At 38.5% G+C, this 13,287-nt stretch overlaps 1 protein-coding gene across 3 annotated transcripts in view; it reads right to left on the bottom strand.

The window, feature by feature from the left end:
* Nucleotides 1-975: 975 nt before the first annotated feature.
* CAMSAP1 (calmodulin regulated spectrin associated protein 1) overlaps nt 976-13,287 on the bottom strand; it is a 78,846-nt gene continuing 66,534 nt past the window's right edge. For all 3 annotated transcript variants that reach the window (XM_084650152.1, XM_084650151.1, XM_084650153.1), the window contains 7 exons: nt 10,540-12,976; nt 7,047-7,183; nt 6,730-6,938; nt 6,547-6,649; nt 6,087-6,202; nt 5,122-5,240; nt 976-3,054 (listed from right to left, as the gene is read on the bottom strand). In XM_084650152.1, coding sequence (XP_084506278.1) covers nt 2,752-3,054; nt 5,122-5,240; nt 6,087-6,202; nt 6,547-6,649; nt 6,730-6,938; nt 7,047-7,183; nt 10,540-12,976 — 3,424 coding nt within the window. In that variant the 3' untranslated portion in view covers nt 976-2,751. The remainder of the gene's footprint in view (nt 3,055-5,121; nt 5,241-6,086; nt 6,203-6,546; nt 6,650-6,729; nt 6,939-7,046; nt 7,184-10,539; nt 12,977-13,287) is intronic.

Genomic DNA, 13,287 nt, shown 5'->3' with positions numbered 1-13,287 from the left:
GAAGGAGGGAAGCTCTTCATGGAATTCTCTGAAGATTATTTTTCCATCTCTGCTGAAGAAGAAACTTTGAGGTATGAAGAAGAATGGGAAAAATGGTCATTAATCCTAAAAAGAATTTCTTCAATGAACAGGAGTTTGCATTATTCTGTTACGATAATGAGGAACAAAAAGGTGGGACATTGGATGCTAAAGTTCTGAAAGGACCCATTTTAAAATTAATTTCGACGCCTAAACTAATGAATGGATTTACTGCAGTCTCAGAAAATTCATTCTATGCCCCCCAAAAAAGGGCTGTGGCTTTTTGGGGGGGTGGGGAGGATCTGCTTTACTTTTCATACAAAACAGGGTGATTTCAACTTTACCTGTGGAGCCGTAACTGGTGCCTCAAAATAATCTCACAGATTAACACTGATGCCCAGTTTGGGAAAATATTAGTGCTTTTGAAATTCTGTACGATGATAATAAACTAAACTAAATGACTTCAGGAAGCAACAAGATCCAGTAGACAGGGGACAAGACTCAGACAGGAGACCTGGGATTTCATTTCTAGCTTTATCACTGACTCACTGTGTAACTTCAGAGTCTGTGTCTTAGTTTTTCTATATGTAAACTGGTGATAAAATACTTAATTTACAAAGTGCTTTGAATGAAACATACTATGAGTATGAATTTTTTTTAAACTGTTGTATGCTTTGCTGGAAACCCCTACATGATTTTGGTCAAATGTTATTGTTTAGAAAAAGGTCAAAAGGATGATACTATGCCAACTATTATAGCGACTTCTGCCTTATAATAATCTTCATCTATATGTAAACATAGAATAGCACATCTTTAAAGCTTATGATTAGTTCTTTGATAGGATGTTGCAACAAAAGGTACACATGAAATAAAAAAGGAAATCAGTTAATGATTTTTATTAAATTTCAGTGCTTCATAAAATAAATATGGTATATAATATCAAACAGTGAGAAATAAAGCACAAGCATGAAAAGCATGGTAACTGAAAAATTACACTCATAATAGTGTTTAATACTTAGCACTTTAGAAATCATAAAGCCTTTAGTTATTTACACGCAACCAGCTATCTAACAAAATTTACAAAGTTGCAGCAGCCTATTTAAAAAGTATTGGGGTGGGTGGGGTGGGGAATTGAGAAGACTGCAATGGAAGACCTTCACTTTGCTCTAGCTAGCATTTTATCACGTACCCTATTTTCCCCCTTATGTACACGACTCAGTTTATAACTCCCATTCTTTGTAAAGTTTAATAATTACACTATATTGTATTTTAGAGCTTCAGTTTTATATCTAGGATTTGAATAGTGCCCTCTGCGCTAAAAGACATATATTCAAGTAACACCTCAAATAAAGTAAACATGTGCAAATCAAAGTTATAAACCTACAAAATCCTCAGGTAGTAGTGTCAAAGTATGATGTAGTATGGACATGCTGCTAATGGATAAGTTATGTTGTAGCTACAGCACTCTAGTTACTTTAAAGCATGGATAGTAAAGGGAAATGAGAGCATTAACAAATAAAACTGCAAATATGCCCTGTTGCCCCCCAAACAAAAATTTGATCTGCTGAACACCACAAAGATTTTTAAGGTCATAACTCAAGATTTAATATTTCAACATGAAAAGAAATCAAAGCCATTTGACTTATTTGGGCTTTTGAAACAAATGCAAATTTCTGTTCAAAAATTGCTTTTAAATGAGGAAAACAAACCAATATATATTAATATATCACCCCAAATAAAAAAAAAAATGTACATACTCTTCATTTTAGAGCATGCTGCTCATTCAGAATAAAGACAGGACAAAGAAAGTAGAATTACATTTCATGACATAATAAAAACATTAAAATTTGTGATCTTTAAGTGCACCATCATACAGGAATAACGTGCTCAGTGGAAATGTTCTACATCTACCAGAATCTGTCTTTATTAAAGCAAACAAATCTTTAGGACACTACCTGAAACTGAAATAATGATAACTGTTGTCCACATAGCTTGCCTCAAGTTTCAGTCAGGCATATTCCAGCTATTAGCACCTGTATGCCTCTTCATGATTGTGTTCCAGAAATATTCATCTTTAAATTTGCAACCTTTATTTTAAAAAAAGACAGACTTTGCAATCTTTCAGTGCTTATAGTGAACAGATACTATACGTAAACTTTGTTCTGAGCAGCATAGGCTGGGGCTTTTTCAGAAATCTGAGCACTGAACTTAATGTTGGCAGCAGATACAGTACAACAATCTGATATATCATACAGTTCCTCAAAAAAATTCTCACGAGATGATTTTCCCTAAAGAACGTTAAAAAAAACAAAACAACAACCCTCTTACCACCTAAGATCTGTTTTCAATTCTTCTACTGAAGTTCAGAGCTTGCCAACTTTAAGAGTGATGGGGAAAAGAGGTGGAGAGAAAAACAAAACTAAATTATTCCCAATTTGTACCGACGAAGAACTTCAAGTAAAAGGAAATCCACTGATTAAAGATCTTGCTACATGCAGTCTCTCATTTGAAAGCTTCAGTAGTTAGCATTGGGTGTAACAGCAGATTTATCATTCATACAAAACACTGGCATTGCTCCTTCATTCTGATTTACTTGCATCCATGGTTTTTGTTTAGAAGCCTCTCAAAAATGTTTACGGTTCTGCACATTTCATACCCAACTGGAGGAAAACGATAACCGTTTTTTCTTTCAATGTAATCCCATTCAGCAATCTTCGCCCCAAAAATTCAGTGTCATTTACGAGTCTGAGTCTTCTTTGGCACTGCAGGTCGCTTGGCTTGCCACAAATAGTTATGAATAGTAAGAGCATCCACGCTGACAGACATGGTTTTGGCTGGAATTACATTAAACTGTTTTCTGTCTGAGCTATATTTATAAAGCTTGTCAATCATTTTCTTATTGATGCTCTTTGGCCCTGTTCCAGTCAGCTTGTAGATTTCTTCAGTGTCAGGGTAGTAGCAGTAAAGTGCTCTAAACTGGCAGCCAGCATCACGGAACAAAATAATGTAGTGGTTGGCATCACACTTCTCTAGTTCCTATATTTTAAAAAAGAAAAATGCTGAGGACTATTCATAAAGAAGACTATGAAGCAATACTGGGTACTCAGTAAATTAAAGGTATGAAGACTAAAAGTTGCTTAATTTGGAATTTTTGAAAAGTTAAACATTTAAAATAGTGTTTTCTGCTGTTTTCCCCATGACCTCTAACGTTGTTAGCTGGGTTTTCCAGATATAACACTAATACAGAGCACAGGAGATGCTGATCTGCCACGTAACAATATAATGTAATACTGAAGAAAAGGAGAACTCATGACACAGAAAGAACTTAACTATTAAAAGAGGAATCTCCAAGCTAAAAACAATGGGATGCAAAAACCTCATCAGACTGGGGAGAGGACAACACACTTTCTTGTCAACAATTTTCATTACGCTTCTGCTTATTTTAATGTTGTCAAATTTAAAAATAAGTTTATTCTAAACTTCTGAAAAAAATTATCATCACACAGAAGGGCGAGACAAAAGGGAAAAACCAGTACCATCCAATATACAAACAGTGATCTAATTAACTTAATTTCTTCTGTATTTGATATTAACAGCATAGAAATCCTACCCTGCAATGATAATATATTGCTTAAAATACAGGGATTGGATACACTAATTACATTGGGCTACAGGGATGAAAACTTGACATTCTCTTGCTATATGAGCACCTCCTGGTGACTAACCCATAGAGGAGCACTAAGCTTTTACCTGCCGTACCAATCATAGGAGTCCCCAACCCCCTTCCCCTGTTCTGCTCCTTTATCCAGTACCTCCCCTTTTAAGTCCTTCACCAGGCCATTTATCTGATCACTGGCTGCCCTCCCTATGGAGTACCTGCACTCAACATCCACCCAACCTTACAAAATAAGTTGCTAACACCTTTTCTATTCACCAGAAAAGGTCCTCCCTCACACCCACTGTGGGGAAGGTGAAAAAACCATACACCACTGAAGCCAATTCCGGTAGCATGGGAAAAAGGGGTGACTAGCGTAATGCCTACAGCAGGTCCTAACCCAACCTGCCATTTGCCTCCACTAGGGGAGGGAGGGAAGGAGGGTGAGTGCTGGCTTCCTCACTGTGTGGAACAAAGAGACTTGCCCCACCCAGGTTGCATACCGTTATGCACACTCCGGTGTGTGCGTGCGCGACAGACAGAGACAGAGACATTGCTGCAAAGCTGACCACCAAGCACCTTGTTACAGCAGTTTCTGACCTCCTTCCTCCCCACCATAAAGCAGAGCTGCCCTTCCTTCGGTTGTGGTACAGTTAGTCTCATATGTACATCACATCAGGACTTCTGGAAATGCAGTCCTTGGGCATTTATATTTACTTGCCTCACATAAACTGTTTTTAATTTTTGCAAGTTATTGTTTGTGATGGTGTAAGACACTATACATATTTCTGAAACAAAACTGAGTTTATTTGAGAAATCTCAGAAATCACAAATGAAATCCTTTTCTGATGTAAGCGAACCCAGCTCATAATAGTATCTTAGGACACATTATTTCCACAAACTGGGAAAAAGTCTTTTTTCTCAGTAATAAAAAGAAATTGCCTCAAGATTTTTAATGATTATCCTTTTGCCTCATCCTTCAAATCTATCTAGCTTAAGTTTTTCTCTAATATTATCATTGTAGCATTTAAACACTAAAGTTAATTTTTCTTTCCTTAAAGCCTACTTCTGCTTAACTTTGCATCACTGACCACCTCCAAGTAAATGAATGTGTTTTACTCAGAACACGTGTTGCCAAATGGAAACATCCACATTTTAACAAATAAAACTGAACTTAATTTTCAACTTTCCTAATTGTTTAAATAGGAGCATGCAGAAAATTCTTCCAAATGCAGATTTGGGGAAGGGAGGAATAAGGAGGGAGGAAGAAAGAAGAACATCAGTCTGCTGTGTTAATGAAAACAACAACATGCTTGACTTCATAGGCACGTTATGGGAAGAGCATTCGAGATAACATGCTATTAACAAAATTATGAAATAAGCCTTACAGGTTATATGAATGCACCTGCAGTAAACTAACACTGCAGTTTTAATAAATAACTACTTACCTCTAATATTGAATTCTTATGTGGTTCATTCACTTTTCCAGCAAGACAGCAATGGGATATAGCATTGTGAATAATTGGTTTGTTTGACTTGCTGCTGGGTTCTTTAAATAATTTTGGACCTAAGAAAGATAAGAAACGAGTTATTTACTAAATATTATAACTAGGTAAATTTAATAATGGTTCTTAAATTTTAATTCTATTAAATAAATATGTAAAGCTAAAAGCTGCAGTTTCAAATTGATGGGAACAATGGCTTACATGTTTATGATGCAAAATATCACTTCTTTAAGGAAGCATCACGGATTTAAAAAAACTAAGTGAAAAGTAACTTTAAATAAAAGTTTATCCTGTATGTACTGAAGGACTCAACACAGTCATGGATGGATTCTCTTTCCAGTGCATAAACCCAGAGGGGTTCCTCATTCCTACATATGCTCCTGAATCTGTACTAGAAGCTGGCAAAGTTCTAGTGGGAATTTTAGGCTTCTGGGGAATCCCCTCTTTCCGAGCAACCATTTTCTGCTTTAAAATCCTTTTCCCATTCCCTCAGCAGCTACATCAGGCAACTAACATTCTGGCTCAGCAGCTAACAACTAGGAAGCTCAAAAGTAGCCACCAAGACTATAAGCATTGTGTTTATGGAACAAATTAGCAAAAAGTTTCTCCCAAATTCATTACAACAATGTTGATTTTACCTACCTATTGCAGCAACTCCAAATATTGAAGGATTTTGCACTGATTATAGCAAAAAGTAATATATATCAAATGGAACACATCTGAAGCATTTTCTATATCTAATATTCACTATTTAAATTAGATCACTGGCACTTTCGAAACATTCAAGCATTCTAACACACCTGAGCTTCCAGAAACAAGAACTCATCACACCATAACATTTATTATTTGTTTGGCATTATTTAATACTTGTTAGTTAGAAATGATTAACCTAAAATGAAAGCATTTACCTGTGTACTCTGCCACTGAAGCAATTGAAGATGCTGTTGACGCATTTTCCCAATCTCTCTCTGTGTTTCTGCTTGGATTCCTGCTCAGTATTGGTAAGGATTCCATTGACTCTACTCTGTTGGAGCAAAGCAGGGGATCACCAGTTTGAGTTTTTTGTTAAATAAATTATTTCACATTCACCAGGCATTTTCTCTTAATGAGAAAAGCAATTCTCCAGCATAACTGCCCCTCCCAAAAGATGGCCAGTTTCTATCATCCCTATTTTTAAAAGATGAATACAATGTAATGTGTATTATAAAAAAATTTAGATCCAAATAGAACCGATGAAGAACCCCATCCAGATGCCATTTTATGCCTATTAATAACTTTATAAAATAAATTAAGAATTATTCATTACATCATCAACATTTAATCCCAGTCCGATTTCATAATATAGGATTTATTTTTAATGGTCTTTACCGTTGGGAAGGAGTGCCACCAGAGTGTATGCTTTCAGGTTCAGTAGTTGCTGCTGAGGCCAAAGACAGGCTGGAACCAGACTGAGCACTACTTAGATTATCAGCTATAGGAAAAAAAGACGACATGAAATATGATTTTGCTAAAACAGATTGTGGACTCGAGTGGGAATGAAAAAACACTTACGTGTAGAAGAACACTTTGTTCCTGAATCACTGTATGACTCTTCTCGATGGACAGACTTTGGCCTAGGTTTCTTGGGTTTTGATTTGGGTTTTCCAAGTCCTTGCTCTTCCAAAATTTGCTGCTGTTTTTTTCTCAAGTATTCTTGTTTGATGAGTTCTCTTCGGGCCTTCTCTTCCTCTTTTCGTATTCGGTCCTCTTCAGCTTTGCGACTGAAAAGCAAACATGGTTTTCAGAATCTATTAACTTCCCATTTTCTGAAGGAAAAAGAGAGGCTGTAAAATTATTTCTTTCCATAGCAGTGTAAATGTTACATTTACCGGGCTTCGTCTCTTTTTTGTTCAACTTCTGCCTCAAGCTGCTGTTTTCGGATCCGAGCCTCTTCAGCTTTCCGCTGCTGTTTTAAAAGGAATGCTGCGCGCTTTTTTGCTAGTTCATCTTCTGCTTTCTGTTCATCCTGCAGAATTGAAATTCCACGTAAGATACAAAGCTTTGGATGTAGGAGAAGGGACATAACACTGGAGATCAACAAATACTTGGGGTCAAAAGTGAAAACTTCAAAAAGCTCATTTTTATGCTGTGAGTACCTCGAGGAATGTATAAGATACATTCCAATAATCTACTCTACTGGTATAGAATAGTTTCCAAATATCCAGTGAAGTCTACACTTTACCAGACTTCACAATATAATAAGTTAAGGAGTTGTGCACTACATAAGTAGTTTTCAGCGTTTTTGCTCAATAAGAAAATCTTGTGAAAAATACACATTTAGTGTTCATGGAGATCCAAGGGGGAAAATCAGCCTCATAGTCCACTATAATTTCATTATCAAAACATACATAATACAGGAAGCATATCTTAAACTGCAAACTACACCGTGCAATGTAATTCTCACATTGGCCAGGACATCTTGTATCAGTAATTCTATTCTACAAATGTACTTACTGGAGTGAATTACTACCAAACTATACTATACCAAGGCAAAAGTCAAATTCACTGAAGTTTAAACAGCTTCTCTTTCAAACTAATTTAATTAGAATTTAAAAGACACTGTGAAGTTGCCGTGCTTGTGATACTCACTATAATTAATACTATAGAGAAACGCAAGCATACACAATATCCTGTAGCTTCTTTAAATTTTAACAGCTGCAAAGAATATTACATTTGAAAAATATTTAGTGCTTCTATAAATATCATAGCATTAATATAATTCAGCTCTAATAACTTGCCCTTACACATTCTAGAGCCAGTGATGAAACAAAGAAGGCCTGTTAGTGCATTACTTAGATTTAATATCCTTGGAGCAAGAACCATCTTTTTGTTATATGTTTGTACAGTGCCCTACACAATGGCCCCTCGTCCAGGACCTAGGCTCCCATGCAGTACCACAATACAGATAATTAGAGCTGGCTGGGAAACAGTAATTCCCTTTAGCAGAGGATTTCAAGATATGGTTTTGCGCCAATCTGGAGAAAAACCTGGAAATTTCTAAATTCTCCATGTAACAAAATTACCATTCTCTGCACATCTCTACCGTGTGCTGGGGACCCTGGCAGTCCCAACTCTGAGGCAGCCCATATGGTGGGCTGCTTTAAAGCCATGGAAGCCCTGGGAGCTCAGGCAGCTGTTGAGCCAGGAGAATAGACATCTAGGCTGCCAAGGAACTGGGAGCCTGAAAACCCAGCCCATAATGAGGGCTGCTGACATGTTGGGCAGGTAAGCTAACAGGAAACCAGCCAGGTTTTGAAACCTGCCTTGGAGGTATGGTTCTGTCAAAATTTTGTTGCAATTGATGTGGTCCTGCCAAATGCTTTAATTTTGATGAATAGGCTAACTCTGATCAAAAATGCTTTGCTGAAATTTTTATGACCAGTTATGCAAATAATTCTATACCCTGTCCAGCTCAACAGATGAACAGCAGAGAAACGATTTCAATACACAAAAGACAGAATTTATGTTTTCAAAAAGGCACACATTTGGGGAAAAAAAGCCTCCAGAAAATGTAGGATGGAAGAGACCAATAAAGGAAAAAGTTTTTTCTTAATATCAGCCAGTGGATGGAGGAAAGAAACCTTCCATCCCCTTCCAGCAGCCTGGGCAAGGAAGACAGCAAGAAAGAGAAAAAGATGTAGCGCTCCCTCTCCTCCTCAACTCACTGGAAATAGGAGGTAGATACAAGAAGTTTGTCAGATGATATAAAAATTCTCATTTTCCAGCAGCTGGGCATATATCACACAAATTTTTCACTCGTGCATGCGTTTATATCTGCCAGGAACTACAGCCACAACATCCATCTTTTGTATGTTTGCAACTTCGTGGTGTTGGGTAAATATTTCAAGCTACAGTTACGTCAGAACACCAAATGGAGAGTCAAACAATTCAAAAATTGCAGATGAAGTATTTCTGCAACCTTGAAGATGCTTCTTAGAGTTCCCAGGATGCAAGATAAAATGGTAGTGACAGATTAAATCATCTCATGGGGAACCCAATTATTTGTTTGACAGGATGTTTAAATTAACAAAACACAGTTATTTTTAATTATTTATCTCAGACAGTTTCATGTATACCACAACAAACCTTAAAATAACAGAACATAGTTTATGTATCTGGAAGGTATATACCTTTAACAGGCTTTTAAAATATTTTAATATTGTTTCCATTATTTCTACCACCATGGCTCACATTATACAGATTGAAGAGTATCAGATGATATCTGGAAACTGAATCACCAGAAGTAAATGACCGTTTAATATGCCTCCAGTAGCATGGAACTTAGTCATGAAGTTAACAGATTGTTGAAATTATATCCAGCTTCATACATCACATGATGAAAATCCATCTAATGCAGAGGTGGGCAAACTATGGTCCACAGGCCACATCCGGCCCACGGGACCGTCCTGTCTGGCCCCTAAGCTCCCAGCTGGGGAGGCTAGTCCCCAGCCCCTCCCCTGCTGTTCCTCCTCTCCTGCAGCCTCAGCACTCTGGCCCACCGCTCCTGCCGGGCAGCACAGCGGCGTGGCTGGCTCCGACATGGTAAGGGGGCGGGGGGTCTCGGGGAGGCAGTCAGGGGACAGAGAGCAGGGAGCGGACAGGGAAGGGGGAACGGGGGGGCTGGATAGGTGTGGGAGTTCCAGGGGGTCTGTTGGGGGCGGGGATGGCAGTCAGGGCACAAGAAGAAGGGGTGGTTGGATAGGGGGCGGGTTTGGATGGGTCAGGGGTTCTGAGAGGGGCAGTCAGGGGCAGGAAGTGGGAGGGAGCGGATAGGGGGTGGGGGCCAGGCTGTTTGGGGAGACAGCCTTCCCTACCTGGCCCTCCATATAGTTTTGCAACCCCGATGTAGCCCTCGGGCCAAAAAGTTTGCCCACCCAATCTAATAACTGCATAGTGAAAATGAAATGTGTATTCCAGCCAATCCTTTTTTCCCTATCCCAACTTTTGAGAGCAGGATGGTAAATGAGCAATAGTAAGTTACTTTCATAAAATATATATGTAATGCAAGCAACGTATCCTTCCCATTGCATTTATCTTCTGAATATAGAGAATAAATCCCTTTGACCATATTAGTAAAAAAAAATATGGAGTAAATTCCTGGTGCCATTGAAATCAACAGGAGCTTTTCATCCATGAGTTTAAAGAACTCTTTTCTATACAAAGAGCTTTTTTCAGATTCAAGTTTTATCATAAAAGTGCATCCACACTGTGGTGAGTTGGGCCAAAGGAGTTTGAGGAATAAACAGACACACTAGATTCTAATATTAAACAAATGTCTAATGATGCTTCATATACATGAAAATGAAAATGTCCTGTGCTTACCTTGAAGAAAAACCCTACCCCAGACTTCTGATCACCTTCATTAATTATGTCTGTAGAGCTATCCTGACTTTCAATTTCTCCTTCTTCATCCGGGGCTTTTAAGTCAGACAGGTCTACTTCTATGAGATTAACCTTGCTTCTCAGTGGTTCATCCACTGGGACGTTTTCTTTTCCTGAGCAATCGGAAGAATTTAATCCTTCTTTTAAGCTGCTATTCATATCTTTGCTCATTTCAGAGAGAATATTTGCATCTTTGGAAGTGGAAAGAACACATGCCCGTTGATTACTCTCATCATGGCATCTATAGCTATCAAAGAAAAACTTATCTTGAGAGCCACTTCCATGATCTGGACTATTTTCAAAACCAGTTTCTGTTGGTGTCCTGAATGTATTATTAGATGGAAATGGTCTTAAATGTGGTAAGGTTTCTACACTTTGTGTCGGGGTTTTAATACGTGTTGAGTTTTGATGTCTGTCTTTAGCAACTTTCAGTTCAACTGGTCTTCCAGAGCGAGGACTCCGCCCTTGAACAAGTCGAGGTGGTTTACGAAGATTGCTCATTCCAGTTGGAGAGAGGGGTTCAACAAAATGAATTGATGGTTTTACCTTTTGATCCTGTGAATTATTTCTTGTACTTGGTGATGGTACCGTTGGAGATTTCATAAGAAGTTCTTGCTGGTGAGAAATCTTTAATATAGCCTGCTGAAGCGTACTGATTGTTTCATTTAGTTTTTCAATGGAAAGATCACATTCATTTATATCCACCACTTCAGCACCATTATCTTCTAGAAGAGCAGCAGAAATAATCTTGCTTTTTTCTATTTCATGCATAGCAGCAGATTCTTTTGGTTTGTGTAGCTCAACAAAAGCTATATTTTCTTGCATTTTCACTTTTGTTACTTCTTGTGAATCATAAAGCATTTCTTCTCTCTCTTCCTCTCTTACGAGAAATTCCTCAGACTTTGAACTCAAAGACACATCATCTAAATCTTCACCACTGTTCCGAGAGTATTCTTTTGCAAAGTGTTCCGGTTTAAGTGGCTGTGGAACATCAACAGCTTTCCCTTTTTTAACAACATGCAAGAAAGCTGCCTTACCCAGCTTTAGTCGCTGCCTAGCAGACAGAGCCTCCATTTTTTTCTTTTGAGCTTCTATTGCTCTTCGCTTCTCCTCCAACTGCATGTGGAGCTGTACCAGTTCAGAAGCCAAGAGATTGACATTATCTTTATTTTGTCTGGTGGGGCTTTGCTCTCGCTTTTGTTTCCATGTCGTTAATGGTGCTGGGCAGCTCTCTGACCCATCTGGTGTGGTCTTTTGGGAACTACTTGTACTGGACTTTGTTTCATAGCTATTAAGTCTTTGGAGCTTCCGTTCTGCAAAGTTAGTCATTCTGACACTCCCACTAGTCATGGACACACTGCTAACTTGAGAAATTGTACTCAGACATGGACTTGAACGTCCACTGGCATCATCCTTATCTTCGTGTTCCTTTACCTTCATATCCTCTTGTAACTTTGCCGATTCTTCTTCACCTATATATTTAGTGACTACTGGATGGTCATCTACTACCACCAAATCTTGTTCAGCCACCTCTGCATCGAGATCTGAATCAGAATCTTGTCTCACCATAGTCCATGTGGTACTGGGAACATGTGGATTAGTACTTTTCACGTAGCTGACATTGACTTTGCTTGTTACATCTTCATCAACTTTGGCAGTATGAAGGAAGAATCCTCCAGTGGATTGCTCCTGAGACGAAGGCTCTAAACTGCTACTAGCTAACGGACTAGGAGCTTCTAATCCTGCCTCGAAGAGTGTCATTGAATCTGCAGTACAGGGAGCTGCAACTGCGGTGAAATCAGAACTAGAAATTGGAGTAAAAGTCCTATTAATATCATGATCCCCATGATTGCTATTTGCTTTTTTACGGACCATAGGGACGTGCCCCTCACTTAGCCTTTTTGTTATGAAGCCCCTTTGTTTCCCCTCGCCACACTCATCCTCTTTATTGATCATTTGTTTTTCCTTTGCTGGTTTTAGGACTGCAGGCATTAAAGGTTCTAAATAAAAACTATCTGGTTTGCTTTCTACGGCCTCACTTTGTGTTTTTGAAGACCATGCGGTTGCAACTAGGCTAGGTGCCCTGGATGATACAGTTTTCAGGTTGAGATCACCCCTGTCTGGTAGTTCATCAGATCTGATTATTGCAATAAGTTCTTCATCTTCATCCTCAATTTCAACATTATTCAGCAAGCTTTTTCCATTCGTTTTCATTGATGAAGGATGAGACTGGTGTTTCGGAGTTAGATTGACAATATTTGAAGCTAGGCTGTCTTTACTGATTGATCTAGCCAGGCTAATGCTATCACCAGATCCAGGGTCCACATCGCTACTTGTGGCATGATGAAGAGCAAATGGTGTTGGCTGAGACAGAGGCCTAGAAGAGACAGAGCCATTAAAGAGAATCTACTGATGCAAAAGTAAAAAATTTGCAGTGACTACAACATATAAAAATCTGGCCTATATCAAGAGTGACTAGTGATTAGTGATTTTCTTTGATACCAGGTGGCAATTTGAGATGCCTTGACCTTGAGAGGCTGGGCAGTGTTTGCCACTTTCTGAAAAAAAAAATCACATCCCTTTAGGCATCTCAAATTGTCACCCAAAGATTGAGGCACCCAAATCACCAATCACCTCTGAACATGTAGGCCAGTGTGTTTAAATAAAGTTAAATATACTACATATGCC

Source organism: Lepidochelys olivacea (genome assembly GCF_965140295.1).
Source record: "Lepidochelys olivacea isolate rLepOli2 genome assembly, chromosome: 16".
NCBI classification, from domain to species: domain Eukaryota; kingdom Metazoa; phylum Chordata; order Testudines; family Cheloniidae; genus Lepidochelys; species Lepidochelys olivacea.
The sequence above is the reverse complement of the archived record's forward strand: the minus strand, read 5'-3'. Positions and strand labels throughout refer to the sequence as shown.